The sequence below is a fragment of the Schistocerca nitens genome, chromosome 1 (assembly GCF_023898315.1).
Source record: "Schistocerca nitens isolate TAMUIC-IGC-003100 chromosome 1, iqSchNite1.1, whole genome shotgun sequence".
NCBI classification, from domain to species: Eukaryota; Metazoa; Arthropoda; class Insecta; order Orthoptera; family Acrididae; genus Schistocerca; species Schistocerca nitens.
The window spans coordinates 652756391-652773276 of record NC_064614.1 but is presented as its reverse complement, the minus strand read 5'-3'; the positions used below and the strand labels follow the sequence as shown (position 1 = coordinate 652773276).

The window sequence follows — 16886 nt, the reverse complement described above, 5'->3', positions numbered from 1 at the left end:
ACAAGAAATGTATATCTAGAAAAACAAAACTAAAACACTACACCACAGTGGTACGACCAGAATGTTTATATGGATCTGAATGCCTAACGATGAACTATAAGATGGACAAACTAGAGGTATTGGAAAGAAGGATTATTAGAAAAATAATGGGTTCAATGAAAACTGCAGATGGTTGGAAAATAAGAGGTAATGTGGAGATCTACAAAAATATAGAGAAAATATCTGAAGTAATGGCCAAATGAAGATTAACCTTTTTTGGACATCTCTACCGAATGGATGGAAATAGACTAAAAAAAATACTCCTGTATTTGTGGAAGAAGAAATCGACAATATCATGGATTACAGAAGTAAGATAAGACTTGAAAGAAACAACATCAAAGAATCAGAAATAGCAGAAAGAAACCGTTTTAAAAACAAAATACTAAATTTGGAAGGCTTTCAAAGAAGAAGAAATAAAAAATCGAGAACAACATGGACAGAAGAAAGGAAGAGACTTCATGGGGAGAAAATGAGGGGATACTGGAAAAATAGGAAACAACAACAAAGGAAGAAGAGGGATCCTAGTTGGTCAATACGATTGTAAAAAAAAAAAAAAAAAAATGGAGCAGTGAGTCGTTGAGGTATATCGTTAAGCACGAACTGTAGAAATATTAGTTTATTGCAAATTTCATGGATGTATATGAAGCAGCACTATCAGTTGCAGGCGAGGACATTATTTACAAAATTTATAATCTTAAACTGGTGTCCACGTATTACAAATCGTCATCAAGTCCTTGGCGAGAAAAGAAAGGTCACGTGTACTGTTTCTCGACTTGGGGGTCATTTGGCTTTGAAGTCGACGGCGTGTAAATTTGGAAACAATCCATACAGCTAAGTGGATAATGAAAAAGAAACAAAATGTAAGATATTTACCTCCATCCGCGAATAGCCGTTGCTAGTAATAGTAGGAATATCAAGAAGGAAACTAAGAGTACACTGCATTAACACAGAGCCCCATGCACAAGAACAGCAGTCGTAGTATGAACTTCAGTTGGCCATCCACAAGACACTGATCTTAAATGGAAACTTTGAAGAGACCCTTCAGTAAAACCAGCCAATACCAGATGTGAACAAATACCTAGGATTGATCATAGAGAACAGAGAAGACGTCTTCTACCAGGTCCAAGACATCTGTAAAGTTACTCTTCACGTAAGGAACAAATTATTGAGCATAGTAGAAAACAGGTTTCGATCTACATTTCATATTATGTGAACGTCGTGGGGCCATTCTGAAAGCTGTACCAGGATAAGGAGCAACCATGTGGACACATGGAGAGTGTTATGTAATTTGTCATAATCTGGTCCTGTATGTATCTGATTTACATACATTTTTTAAGTGTTACAGATATTCAGATAATTCAGTATCTTTTCAAGCACAGGCTTATAGAACCATCAAACTTAAGCGGGAAGCTGTTCCCGTGGTCGGCGTGAATGAGCAGCGCAAATGCCATGCAGTATGTGCTCACTAACCCTCGGTGGTGTGAGCGGCTCGCTACGTAGCTGAAGGTGAGCACTTACAACGCACTAGAGTTAATGCCTAACAATCTAAAATCTCTTGTCCGTGTCTTCAGTAATATATTTTTCGATTGCTCCTTGAAGGCTCTATAAAACTGAAATTCTTCCAGAGCGTCCATTAATCCACCCTTCTCTGCCCTGGCAACACCTTCAAAGATTCCTCAGTACTGCTGGTGTTATAACTGTAATCGCGTAGATGTATACTAAATGAAGATTTGCAAATCTCTATTGTATGTGTGCACTCTCCGAATCTGGCAGAGAAACGTCTACCGATTTGTCCCACGTGTAAACTTACACATTCACCATATCTGGTTTTATAAATTCCTGATGGCATTAATGGTTTTGTTTTGTGGAAGGCGTGCCTGACTATTTTCTCTAATTCGTTAACTGTGCAGAACGCAACTATCAAGTTAGTTTTACTGAAATTACGGGCTATTCGATGTGATGCAGCGCCGTCTTAAGACATGAAAATGTACTACCCTTTTTTCCTGATTCCGCCTCTCGTATCAGTGTGGTTCCCGTATGTATTTTGCAGTTCTTGTTCCGTAATTTTGTATCATATATTTTATCCACAATATCAGTACTGCAGTCATTATTACACGATCCATTCACATTAATGTGACCATTGCCTATGTTCAACGTGAACGCACAATAACCGCTCACATACGGCATGTGCCAGCCCCAGCAGTGGAGGGTATATGAAGTGCGTCAGGGGGACGAGGAAAACAGTGCAGTCGTTCTCGTAATTCAGAAACGGAGTGAATTATCTGACATCCAAAACAGGATGATCATTGGCTTTTGGGTCAAGGGCGGAAGCGTTTCCGAAACGATTAAGTCTGTACTGTTCGCGTGCCACTGTGGTTATACACTACAAGAAAAAATAAAACCGACGACGCATTACGAAGGAATCATCCAAATGGGACAGAAATCGGTAGATGTGATGTACGTGTGCAGACAAACAAATGATTACAGTTTCAGCAAGACAGTAACGCGTTGATCTTCCACTGGCCCTTATGCAAGCATTTATTCGTCTTGCCATTGTTTGGTAGAGTTGTTGGATGTCCTCCATGCCAAGTTCTGACTAATTCACGCGCTAGATATCGTCTAAATTCCGAAATGCTTGGAGTGCCTGCCCACAACGCTCAAAATGCTCTCGATTGGGGAGAGATACGACGAGCTTTCTGGCGAAGGTACTGTTTGTGAAGCACGAAACCACGCAGTAGAAACTCTCGCCGTGTACAGGCGGGCATCATCTTGCTTGAACGTAAGCTCTGAATGACCTGACATGAAGGTCAACAAAACGGGACGTAGAATATCGTCGACGTATTGCTGTGATGTAGGGGTGCCGCGAATGACAAACAAAGGGGTCCTACCATGAAACAAAGTGGCATCCCAAATCATCACTCCTGGATATCGGACAGTATGGCGGGCGACAGACAGGTTGGTATCCCACCGTTGTCCGGGGCATCTCGAGACACGTCTTCGGCCTGGAATTTCACTGTTTGGAATGTAATTGTCTTCAGTGATGAGATCCGCGACTCTCGCCGCCATACGGCCCGACATCCAGGAGTGATGTCTAGGGAGATATTTCTCTTCACAGCAGGACTCTTTTGGTTGGTATCCGTGGCACCATTACAGTACAGCGATACGTCGACGGTATTCGACATTCCGTTTTATCGGCCTCATTGAAAGCCATCCGGGGTTTAAATTTCAGCAAAATAATGCCCGCCCGCACTTGGCGAGAGTTTCTACTGCTTTTATTCGTGCTTGCCAAACCCTACCTTGGCCAGAAATGTCGCCGGATCTTTCCTCAATGAAGAATATTTGGAGCATTATGGGCAGGGCGCCCCAACCAACTCGGGACTTTGACGATCTAACGGACCAATTGGACAGAGACTGGCTCGATATCCCGCAGTAGGACATCCAACAACTCTACCAATCAGTAACAAGCCGAATATCTGCTTGCAAAAGAACCAGAGGTGGATCAACGCGTTATTAACTTGCTCAATTTGTGAAGCTTTTTCTCTTGAATGAAACATCCAATTTTTCTGAAATTGTGATCATTTGTTTGTCTGGACATGTACATCCCATTTACCGATTTCTGTCCCGTTCGGATAATTCCTTCGTGGTGCGTCCTTTCTTGTCTTTCTTTTAAGTGTATAACGAGCGTGACAAAATGGCGCTATCCAAAACCTACACCGACGCAACTGTGGTGCACCAAGCTCCATCGACGACAGTAGTAAACGACAGCTGTGGATGTGCGTATCGGCGAATACATGTGCAACTATTGAGCAGCTGACCACTCAGATGAACCATCGCGCTACAAACAGTGTCTCCTCAACGACCATTCAGTGAATGTTGCTGCGTATGGGCCTCCACAGTGGGTGCATTGTTCATACACGCTAATACCGCAATTGTACGTCTAATGAGTGGCGACTGTTGGCATTTTCAGATGAATCACGTTTTATATTCCACCGACAGATGGTTGTTAGCTACAACAATCTTCGGAAGGGTCCAAGCCGCAGGATGGAGCTTATGGTCTCGGGAATGTTTTTGTAGCACAACGGATCAACACAAGTTTGTATCTATGCCTGGGACCAGCTTGGTTTTCCTTAGCACGGTGGTATCTACCAGCAGAACAATAAAAGGTACCACACATCTTGCACTTTACGTGCCTGGTTCGAAGAGCACCAGGGGGTTAGTTTACCGTACTCCCCTAGCCACCAAACTCCCCAGATGCAAATTCGCCCCTTGGATCCTAACCAAGAAACGGAGAGCAACTGCCCACGGCACTGGAGTCGGTTTGGTTCAAATGGCTCTGAGCACTATGGGACTTAAGATCTGAGGTCATCAGGCCCCTAGACTTAGAACTACTTAAACCTAACTAACCTAAGGACATCACACACATCCATGCCCGAGGCAGGATTCGAACCTGCGACCGTAGCAGCAGCGCGGTTCCGGACTGAAGCGCCTAGAACCGGTCGGGCACAACGGCGAGCTGGAGTCAGTTTGGCTCCACATCCCTGTCTTTATCTTACAGAATCTCATTGACTTCCTGCACGTCTCGTAGTGGTTCGCGCTGCAAAAGATGATTAGTAAGACTTTTTACAGGTGTTTGTAGTTGCTATGTGTTTTGATATACATAACTCTTCGACAATTTCGTCCTGATATTTAAGTGCTTACTCACGATGGTAACTAAAAGTTGTGCCAACCTCACCTTTGCTGCCTTAGTGAAATGGATTTGCCCAGCATATGCGTACGGCATGGACGATAAATAGTTTGGGCGAGAAGAAAATAGAAGCTTTCGAAATGTGGTGCTACAGAAGAATGTTGAAGATTAGATGGGTAGATCACATAACTAATGAGGAGGTATTGACTAGAATTGGGGAGAAGAGAAATTTGCTTGGTTGCTCCAGAGGCCCAGCGTCCTTTTAGACTTGTCAGAGTACCGGAGGAGCTGCACTCCTGCGTTTGTTTTTACCTCCTTATTTTACGATATTTTAAACCAGCATCCCGACCATGTACCAGTATTTACGGATGGCTCTAAACAGTGGGACTCGGTTGGTTGTGCTGTTGTTTTCCCTGATCGAGTCGTCAAGTTACGGCTTCCTGCGGAGTTTACCATCTTTGATGCCGAATTGTTTGCGATCTTGCGGGCATTGGAGCAGATGAGATGTGTTCCCAGCCTTAGGTTTCTCATCTATTCTGACTCCCTGAGTGCCCTTCAGACCATGCAACATTTGTACCCAGCGGATACGGTCGTCCAGAACATCCATGATGCCCTACTCCAACTGCAACGCCAGGGGAAGGAGGTTTCTTTCTGCTGGGTGCCGGGGCACGTGGGTATTAGGGGAAACGAACTGGCGAATGTGGCTGCCAAAGATGCATGTTCCCTCCCACACGTTGTTGAATGTGCCGTCACCCTCCATGCTGTTACCTCCGTCTTGCGTTTTCGTGTTATGCGTCAATGGGAGGAGGAGTGGATGGCAGTCGGTGAAAATAAGCTGCGTCTGGTCAAGGCCACCACGCGGCCATGGCGTACGTCCTACCAGTCATGCAGGCGGGATGAGGTTCTCCTCACTCCCCTCCGCATCGGGCACAGTCCCTTAACGCATGGTTTTTTACTCCGGCGGGAGGACCCCCCAATCTGCAGTGCTTGTGGCGTCCAGATTACTGTCCGCCACATTTTACTTGACTGTCTTTTATTCTCTGACCAGAGGGCGGTGGTTTCCTTGCCACCGGATTTGCCCTCTATTTTGCAAGACGACGCAACGACTGTGGTTAAGGTCTTACGGTTTTGTGTCCTGTCCAATTTGTTGCTTCGGATTTTAGGGAGAGGATTTTAATGTGCTGCTTGGTGACTGGCTCACCCAGGTTTTAGGTAAGAGGTCCGCCAGTCACGATTACCTACTTGTTTCACTTCGATTTCTGTTCTCTTTTCCTTGTGTTTCCTTTCCTTTTTAGTGCGTTTCTTCTCCTCTTGTTTTGCCTCTGTATGTGTGGATTTGGAACTTGGTCAGGTCTGTGTCTTTTAGCCGTTCTCCTTGTTCGCTGTCCGTCTTCGTCCCTTCACCGCATGTGTTACTGTTTCTATGCGTTTGGGCGCTGATGACCACGCTGTTTAGCGCCGGAAAACCTCAAACCACACACACACACACACACACACACACACACACAGAAATTTGTGGCACAACTTGACTTGAAGAAGGGATCGGTTGGTAGGACACGTTCTGAGGCATCAAGGGATCACCAATTTAGTATTGGAGGGCAGCGTGGGGGGTAAAAATCATAGAGGGAGACAAAGAGATGAATACACTAAGCAGATTCAGAAGGATGTAGGTTGCAGTAGGTACTGGGAGATGAAGAAGCTTGCACAGGATAGAGTAGCATGGAGAGCTGCATCAAACCAGTCTCTGGACTGAAGACAACATCAACAACAATGCGTACGGCAACGTGCGAGCAGGCGTGTCAATACAGCAATGTAATGGGCTAGGAGTGAAAAGGCTGTTTTATGATGCAGCACTTCACAGGCGCTTAAAGGACTGCAGCAGCTGGAGATGTGAAGGGCGCTCACCCGTCGCTCCAGGCGCCGGTCCACTCGCGGTGGTCGGCCCAGGGGTTGCGCACGCGCACCATGCGCAGCGGCCGCCGGCCGGCCTGCCGCACCTGGCGCACCTCCCGCACGGTGTAGGCGTGGCCGCGCGCCAGGCCGCTCTCCGTCACCGCGGGCCTACTCGCCGACATGGACGCCCAGTTGCCCTGCAAACGCGACGTTATCAAATCTGTCTCTCTGTACCTGTCCCTCCTTTAAAGACTAGCATTTTCGTTGTTAGAAGTGTATGGTCTTAAACTCATATGCAAACACAAATACCGGGTGATCAAAACGTCGGTATAAATTTGAAAACTTAATAAACCACGGAATAATGCAGATATAGAGGTAAAAATTGACACACATGTTTGGAATGACATGGGGTTTTATTAGAACCGCCCCATATTGCTCGACGTTTGAAAGATCTCTAGCGCGCTTCGTTTGGTGATGATCGTGTGCTCAGCCGACTCTTTAGTCATGCTTGGCCTCCCAGGTCCCCTGACCTCAGTCCGTGCAATGATTGGCTTTGGGGCTGCCTGAAGTCGCAAGTGTATTTGATCGACCGACATCTCTAGGGATGCTGAAAGACAACATCCGACCCCAATGCCTCACCATAACTCCGGACATGCTTTACAGTGCTGTTCACAACATTATTCCTCGATTACAGCTATTATTGAGGAATGATGGTGGACATATTGAGCGTTGCCTGTAGAGAACATCATCTTTGCTTTGTCTTACTTTGTTATGCTAATTATTGCTATTCTGATCAGATGAAGAGCCATCTGTCGGACATTTTTTGAACTTTTGTATTTTTTGGTTCTAATAAAACCCCATGTCATTCCAAGCATGTGTGTCAATTTGTACCTCTCTATCTACATTATTCCTTGATTTATTCGGTTTTTAAATTTATACTGACTTTTTGATCACCCGGTATTTACGTGATAAACTTTCTGATATTAAGCCCTCTTAGCCCGCCGGGTTGGCCGTGCGGTCTAACGCACGGCTTTCCGGGCGGCAAAGGGCGCCTGGTCCTCGGCACGAATCCGCCCGGCGGATTTGTATCGAGGACCGGTGATCCGGCCAGTCTGTGGATGGTTTTTAGGCGGTTTTCCATCTGCCTCGGCGAATGCGGGCTGATTCCCCTTATTCCGACTCAGTTACACTAAGTCGGCGATTGCTGCGCAAACAAGTTCTCCATGTACGTACACCACCATTACTCTACCACGCAAACATAGGGGTTACACTCGTCTTTGGTGTGAGACGTTCCCTGGGGAGGGGGGGGGGGGATTCCACCGGGGCCCAACCGCACAATAACCCTGAGTTCGGTGTGGGGCGGCGGAGGGGTGAAGTGGGACCACTGCGGCTGCGACGGAGACGGAGCCTCTTCGTCGTTTCTAGCTCCCCGGTTAACATACAATACAATACAATACAATACAAGCTCTCTTTCTACAGTGCGATCTAAAAGGCACGCACATGAAAATAAATGCATCTGTAAATAGGAGTTGCTCTGCATCAGTTCGATCAGCCACTGCTAGATAGCACAATATGTTTCACCAAAAGTAAATGAAGAGCCCAATGTAACAAGTAAGATCTCGTGACATTTACAGTATTGTTCAGTTAAAAGCTCGGTAAACATGTCGTTTTTCAGAGAGCAAAGACTTTTTGCTGTTGTTCAGTGTTTTGTGTCACCATATGCACATATCTTTCGTGCATTTCCTGAGAAATGTGCACTTGCCGCGTTGCCAAATTCAGTAATAACGAGATTAATCTCCCGGTACTGGGAACGTGGACCAGTTGTAGAGAAGAACAGAACTTGAGACCAGCCACTAAGATGGACGCTAAACTGCCTGAGGTGACAAATGTCATCCTGTGCTCGCTTTCAAAAAGTTTGAAACTGTCTTTCCAATCTCAGATTTCATATGGCGGTGCTCCGAAAGCGATGCAGAAATTAAATATTCGTGCTTATCACGATCGTAATGTGGAGGAACTGAAGAGGCGGAATAAACAAAAGCGTCTAGCGTATTGTACGTGGATTTGGTCATTTTTAACATCCATGGAATCGTAAAACTGGACCGCATTTTCTGTACTGATGAGACGTGGCTGCACCGTAGTGGATGCATGAATGGTCAAAACACAATACTTGGGTCAACCGAAAAACCATATGTGTATTATGAAAACAACTTGCACTGTCAGAAAAACTGAAATGCGGTGTGCTTTACACACTGGCGGAAATGAAGATTAACATACACTACCGGCTATTAAAATTGGTACACCAAGAAGAAATGCAGATGATAAACGGGTATTCATTGGACAAATATATTACACTAGAACTGACATCTGATTACATTTTCACACAGTTTGGGTGCATAGATACTGAGAAATCAGTACCCAGAATAACCACCTCTGGCCGTAATAACGGCCTTGATACGCCTGGGCATTGAGTCAAACAGAGCTTGGATGGCGTGTACAGGTACAGCTGCCCATGCAACTTCAACACCATACCACAGTTCATCAAGAGTAGTGACTAGCGTATTGTGACGAGCCACTTGCTCGGCCACCATTGATCAGACGTTTTCAATTGGTGACAGATCTGGAGAATGTGCTGGACAGGGCAGCATTCGAACATTTTCTGTATCCAGAAAGGCCCGCACAGGACCTACAACATGCGGTCGTGCATTATCCTGCTGAAATGTAGGGTTTCGCAGGGATCGAATGGAGGGTAGAGCCACGAGTCGTAACACATCTGAAATGTAACGTCCACTGTTCAAAGTGCCGTCAATGCGAACAAGAGGTGACCGAGACGTGTAACCAATGGCACCCCATACCATCACGCTGGGTGATACGCCAGTATGGCGATGACGAATACACGCTTCCAATGTGCGTTCACCGCGATGTCGCCAAACACGGATGCGACCATCATGATGCTGTAAACAGAACCTGGATTCATCCGAAAAAATGACGTTTTGCCATTCGTGCACCCAGGTTCGTCGTTGAGTACACCATCGCAGGCGCTCCTGTCTGTGATGCAGCGTCAAGGGTAACTGCCGCCATGGTCTCCTAGCTGACAGTCCATGCTACTGAAAACGTCGTCGAACTGTTCGTGCAGATGGTGGTTGTCTTGCAAACGTCCCCATATGCTGGCTCAGGGATCGGGACGTGGCTGCACGATCCGTTACAGCCATGTGGATAAAATACCTATCATCTCGACTGCTAGTGATACGAGGCCGTTGGGATCCAGCACGACGTTCCGTATTACCCTCCTGAACCCATCGATTCCATATTCTGCTAACAGTCATTGGATCTCGACCAACGCGAGCAGCAATGTCGCGATACGATAAACCGCAGTCACGATAGGCTACAATCCGACATTTATCAAAATCGGAAACGTGATGGTACGCATTTCTCCTCCTTACACGAGGCATCACAACAACGTTTCACCAGGCAACGCCGGTCAACTGCTGTTTGTGTATGAGAAATCGGTTGGAAACTTTCCTTATGTCAGCACGTTGCTGATGTCGCCAACGGCGTCAACCTTGTGTGAATGCTCTAAAAAGCTAATCTTTTGCATATCACAGCGTATTCTTCCCATCGTTAAATTTCGCGTCTTTAGCACGTAATCTTCGTGGTGTAGCAATTTTAATGGCCAGTAGTGTAACAACGGAGATTAACATCAGTATCGTTATGCTACGTAAGGTGGTCTCAATCTGGTAAAATGAATTCGTGGATGCATTACTGAACATGACGAGCATTTTGAGCATGTGCTGTAAACAATGTGTATGATATTATGAGATATAGCACTTTTGAATGTGCACGACATTTCGATCGTCCTTATTACAACTATTTTTCGACTATAAAGTAAACACACACATACGAAGGCAGTACGTTAAGTAACGACCATTTCGCTTTAACACATGGGGATTGTCAACAGACCAAAGTGCATGTTTTGGCTGTTTGCCTGACCATGGCTGGTAAGTGTGGCTTCATCACTAAACAAGGTGCGTAATGCATCTGAAGTGTCCTGTCTTAATGCTCACATAGAAAGTTAACACGGTTGTTATAATCATTTCTACCTAGCTCTTGATGGAGAGACAAAAAATAGGAGTGGAACCTATGTCGATGGAGCATGCAAAGTACCTCATGACGCCTCCTCGTGCGATTGTGCGGGAGCTAACGTACGGAGCAACTAAAACAGCAGCAGCAATAACATTAATTTCTCTCCCCTTATGCCGTCAGTTGTTTCCTTCTGTTATGTTGTCTAAGTGTTGCACTATCACTTCGACGTAACTGGTTGAAAAGGCTGATAAATAATAGCCGAAATGGTTGAAGTCTATTGGGATATGTACATGAACGAACTGCATTACACTCTCCGTGCACTATGAACCTGTCGGTTTCCTCTGCATTGGTAAATCCTACTGCTTTTATCGTCACACACTAACTGACTAGCAAGTCGCAGAGCACTCAGGGAACACACAAGCACACTACAAGTAGAATGGCGCAAACAAGTATCGGTGTAGAAACCTTTCAAAATATGGTATGTCGTAAATGACTCGCACTAGAATCCTGCAACAAACACCACTAACTCTCTAATTTACCCTAATTTTCGTTTGTTAATGTCAAGAGGCATTGTTCCATTTTAAAAAGTGTATGTCTGCACAAAAAGACACTTTGTAAGTATTATGACGATCTGTTTACTGTCTAGCAACACGAGCCACTGACTACCAATCTATTCTGTGAAAACCGCACATCAAAGCATTTTCCATTTTCGCATTATTTGCAAAGCAAATTTTAGGTAATTCATCCTGTATGTCGAACGCCACAGCTATTCTTTCGGAATACGTAATTCAGTAGTCTCGAAAAGTAGATAATCACTGTCACTAACAAGATTCACTTTGAGTGCAGAAGCAACAATTTCCGTCACTCTATCCTTAATGTTACCAACCGCTATGGAGAACGTCAAAAGCACATAAACTGAGAAACAGCAGTTACTGATCAGAGTCTTACAGACAAACACAGAATAATGTTTTATGAAACTAAAATCTTATCCACACTTTTTAATACTGGGATTCTGTTAGTAAAGGAGCAGCAGAAAACCGAATTTTCAAGAACAACTTCAACCGGGACAGCGGGTATAATCTTACGGGTCGTGCATGCCATCTCTCAACGCTGAGAAGACACAGAGAAGTGCACTTAATTGTTTAGATTCCCACGAGACCGCTGGCGCCACCGTCGCAGATATGGGCACAGCCTCTGGAAACAAGTGCGACTTGAGCCGTTTATGGACCATAAATCTTACGAAGACTGTGGAGAATTTCTTCGAAAGCTGAAACTCAACCCGGATTTAACGTGGCAAGAAAACTCAGAATGTTGCCGTGGAAAGCTTCGACTCCATGTCGCAGTATCAATCCACACTGATTGCAATGCATCTAGGCACTAAATCCACCCTGACGACACTATTACAATGACAAAAAGCTTTCGACACGAGTTTGCATGTTGACAGAGTTTGAATTTTCGCTGTTCTTCTAGGTAGTAAAAAGTGACGCCAATTGAACGAGTGGCACTTCATCTCTGAAGTGAAACACCTACGTCTCAGCACTAGTAGCAGTTGGGCCAAGAAAGGCATTTCTGTCAGCGTAACAGCGCGCCGGTGCTTCAGCCATTCTGTCTGTTTCGTGTTGATGACTCAGTTGCCGGTGTAGTTACCGTTAACAAATTCTGATATGGCCTTGAAGTTTGGACACAGTTTCATCAACCAAAGAACGAAAAATAATTGGGAGACTATTGTTTTACTTGTTTAGATTTACACGTCTGACTTAAGTGATTTTGTCCCCTACTTGGGTCACCAAACCGTATGCGATGAGTGACGAACGTGCTAGTCGATTTTATTCATGCACATTTGTTCGGGTGTTGTTGAACATGTCACATCACTGTCTCACATACCTTTCGTTCATTATTTGCATCACGATACAGTTTCCTTAGCCGACTGTATTTTTTTGTAAGTTTCGGCTTCTCAGCGTTCCATACTTGGATAACAACTGGGACCTTCCTGTGGGAGGGATTTTGTAACAAACATTTAATTTTAATCACAAAATACACAACTTGTTTCGACTGGCTCTCATGTAACAATGAAGACAGGTGTCGAGGAGCCCATTCAACGTCGTATGTAAGCTTGACATCACTCTGTGGACCTGGAATGTGCGAGTGTCGTTAGTGTTGCTCTCGTATTTACATATGTTCGATATTCGCTACTACCTTTGTTTTCTTATAACTAATGTGATTATTAAACTCCAAGAGGAAATTGGTTTTGTTGCCCATTTGTGGCAATGTGGACGTGTGGAACAAACAAAAAGCAGCAAATCGTGGTCAATTTAAGACACGTCTTAGCCCTGTCGTCTGCCCATTTAGCAAATATTTAGTGTTGTTACAATACTACGTTACTTTAATAACGCTAATAAAATGCAGTGCCACTGTCACTAGCTGCAAAGGTACAAGAGCTACAGTTTCGCTGTAGGATGTTGGAAACTAGGTGAATGAGGCTTCACGAGTCTACGGGTTCGCTAACCCATTACTAGGAACCAAAAAGTGAGAGATCCTACGCAATAAAGCCAGACAGACATTCCATCGTAAAAGAGAATTTTTATTGTTCGTCTCCATTGCTTTTGTAGCGTCTTCCGATCCATTCACACAACAGCGTGCTGCTGGTTGCCGCCCTGTCGAGTGGCCTGCAACTGGACCGCAGCTCGCCCTGCCTGTGACACCCGCTGCTGTAGTGGGGGCGCCACGTCCGCCGGATACAGCCGGCACTAGCTCTGTCCACGAGCCACCTGAAAGAAGACAACTTGCCGGTATTCCTCCTCCAGGTGGCCTCTATAAGACAGCCCAACAGCTCGCCAGCCTCGACCTCGACTTAACCTCAGTCTACTCGTCAGATCTCAGCGCTTGTCAGTGGGACCAGACACATCGTCAGTGCAGCGTACACTGACCGTGCCTACGGCAATGTTTCCTGATCGCGACACACTGAGTGTTCAACTTGCACCTTCAAGAATTGCTGTCGCGCCACAGGCAAACTTCATCAGATCAGGACGATCTTTACGTTGTCTTCATTCGGGAGCTGTTTTTGTTGCTAGAGTTATCGAGAACTTCTCTGTTAAAGTTATATTCTTCTTGGCTATCTGAGCACCTTTCTTTTCCTGTGTGTACGTCACCCACAACTTTAATTTTTTAAATAAACGGTTTCAGTTCGACACGGATCATCCTAAGATCAAATTGTATCCGTTGCCAAATGTAGCCCGTCAGCAAAATTTACAAGCTAAAATAGTGGTTTGGCAGAATCCGCTTTATTCACATAACATTTTGTATGTCGGTTTAGGATACTGTTCTTGGAGACACATAATTACAACTTGCGGTTTGTCAAGGGTAAAAAAAAACATTGTAAAAACCTCCCAGAAATCAGTAATTTAAAATGCGGACGATTTCCAATTCCATGGCGTTGCTGCAGGTCTGTCTTCGCTCCTCCTCGCGACCGCAGTTTTGGCGTTGTGCCGCGAATCGAACAGTCGTCTGCGAAGCGCCGCCATGGGCAGAGCGCCTCGTCGCTTATTTCAGTCCAAACACGTGTTCCAGCTATCCCGCAGCTAAATTTTTGTCCCTGTAACCTTGGACATCCATTTGCGACAATAATCACCCTAGAAAGTCATCGTAATTGTTAAAATAGGCATTGGGATTGAATTCGCTCTGTACGTTCAAAATAATTTGATCTGGATATTGCTTCTTGTGACTGTAAATTTGGAGTTCCTCGAAGACGTTAAAAATCGTCCCTCTTAAGCTGTCTTTAGGTTGTTCAAATTCTTATCAACGTCCAACGTTGTCATACGGGCCTCAAACAGTGTTTTGACAGAGTTTGGGGTTTCCAAGCTCCTCCCCGTTTGTTCTATGTACAGTTTGTTGCAGTAAGTGCAGTTCATCGTATACACTCCTGAATCCGAAAACTTATTCCTATTGCTACAGATTTAATGGCACAGCTTCAACTTAGCACTTTTTTTTTACGGAAACCTATTCTTCATTTACTGTATGAAAGCATCTTTCGAATTTATCGGAAGTCTTTCCGTTGTAGGCTATAGCTAAGTATTCTTTCATTCTGTTTTTTTTTTCTTAACTGTGACGTGATCTCTTTTTTGTTTTAGTTGTTTTTTCTTTGTGCTCTTATAAACTTCCATAGCGAGCCTTCCTCTTTGTCTGTTCGCTGTTCAAACCTATAACCCAAGGCTTGTATATTATGTTTCACTTATTTGACTAAAGTAATTCCAGAAATATTTCATGTTAAATTATGACAATTTTTATTTTAAAAATTTGTTATAATCTTGTAAATATTGAGGATCCTCAAACATGTTTGATTATATCAGGTTTGGTTCCAAAAGAAAACAGTTTTGCCGAGGGACTGTATTCATTTCAAGTAGCGAAGGGTGTAGCAATCAGTTACAATGATGTTTATTGCATATGTAGGTTTCGGTCACTGTGTGGCAATCTTCAGCCCAGTAATATAAGTGAAAATATTAAAGTAACTTGTATATGCACATAAATTCAACTGGGCGATTCATGCTAGAGGCTGAGGTGACACTGAGAATTACAAAGCAGCTGGCTTCAGTGTACATCGTACCAACGTACAGCACCGTCCTTATATGTATTGCGCGCTGACAGCATGGAAGGCGGGCGCTGTACATTGGTATGATGTACACTGAGGAGACAGCTGCGTTGTAATATTGTAAAGAGGATCTCAGTGTGGACTCAACCTCTAGCGTGAGTAGTTCAATTGGGACTACGCACACATACAAGTGTTTTTGATGTTACATTTACTGCTTTGTATTTTATGACTGAGTAACATTTAAAGCTTATGCGACTCTATATTTAATAAGGCATGCATGTTACCTTATTGTAATTTGTTCTTCATATGTGTTGTAGCGCTGAAGATGACCATACAGCGACCGAAACCATTAAATTCTTAATGTCGCAAAATCACCCACTAGAGAGCACTGTGGGTTATCAGAATCGCTCTAAGCTGAGCCGTGCTGTGCTGCTAGCTATCTTAGCGCGCTTGGCAGACGCGAGTCACCTTCTTGGCGCAGGTGACGAGGTCCCCGCGCGCGAAGGCGTCCCTGAGCAGCGGGTAGAGCGCGGCCGACGAGCGCAGCTTCTCGGCGACGCCGCCCGTCAGGTCGACGAGCGCCTCGAGCGCGTGCCCGCCCGCCAGCGACTCGTAGCTGCCGTGCAGCCTGCGGCAGCGGTAGCGGGGAAGCTTCAGCTCAGCTCTGCACCCACCCACTGCACTTCTAGCTGCCTGTCCAGAAACACTAAAGGACAAGCCGGTAGGCCTCAAGGCGTACGTGCGGCACATCACTGCGTGTATTGATACAACGCGAATGAAGACAGCTACCATGGAAAAAAAAAAACTGTAAACAGTCGCAAAATATTTTCCCGCAGCAAAATTACTGCTACACATAAGGTGATTTTTTAACTTACCACCCAACTTCAAAATGAATCATTTCGCTGCAGATAACAAGCTATGGGAGGGGTTCAGTAAGTAACGCAACATATTTTTTTCTGAAAGTAGGTTGGTTTTACTGAGAATTCCAAAAAATGGCTCTGAGGACTATGGGACTTAACATCAGAGATCATCAGTCCCCTAGAACTTACAACTACTTAAACCTAGCTAACCTAAGGACATCACACACATCCATGCTCGAGGCAGGATTCGAACCTGCGACCGTAGCAGTCGCGCGGTTCCGGACTGAAGCGCCTAGAACCGCTTGGCCACCGCGGCCGGCTGAGGATTCCAAAACACGACATCATTACCCACTCTTTTGGCTACAAAACCCTATTTTTCAATACAGCCTCCGTTCAATCCCACAGCCTTACGCCACTCACTGCGAGGGCCTGCATGCCCGCATGGTACCACTCTACTGGTCGACGTCGGAGCTAAAGTTTCGCTGCATCAGTAACCTCCCCATCATCCAGCCACTACTTCCCGTGGGATGTATCCTTCACTGGCCCATACAGATGGAAGGTGCGAGATCCGGGCTGAATAGTAGATGAGAAAGAACAGTCTAATGAAGTTCTGCGAGCTCCTCTCGGGTGCGCAGACTTCTGTCAGGCCTTGCGTTGTCATGGAGAAGGAAAAGTACGTTTGCATTTTTGTGCGACCAACAGTTTGAAGTGGTTTCTTCAATTTCTTGAGGGTAGCACAATACAC

General features: G+C 45.1%; 1 protein-coding gene across 1 annotated transcript in view; it reads right to left on the bottom strand.

The window, feature by feature from the left end:
• LOC126192850 (calpain-9-like) overlaps positions 1-16031 on the bottom strand; it is a 68009-nt gene extending 51978 nt beyond the window's left edge. The window contains exons 1-2 of the mRNA XM_049932640.1: positions 15750-16031; positions 6629-6813 (exon numbers count right to left, since the gene is read on the bottom strand). Of these exons, the coding sequence (XP_049788597.1) occupies positions 6629-6813; positions 15750-16031 (467 nt within the window). The remainder of the gene's footprint in view (positions 1-6628; positions 6814-15749) is intronic.
• Positions 16032-16886: the final 855 nt, after the last annotated feature.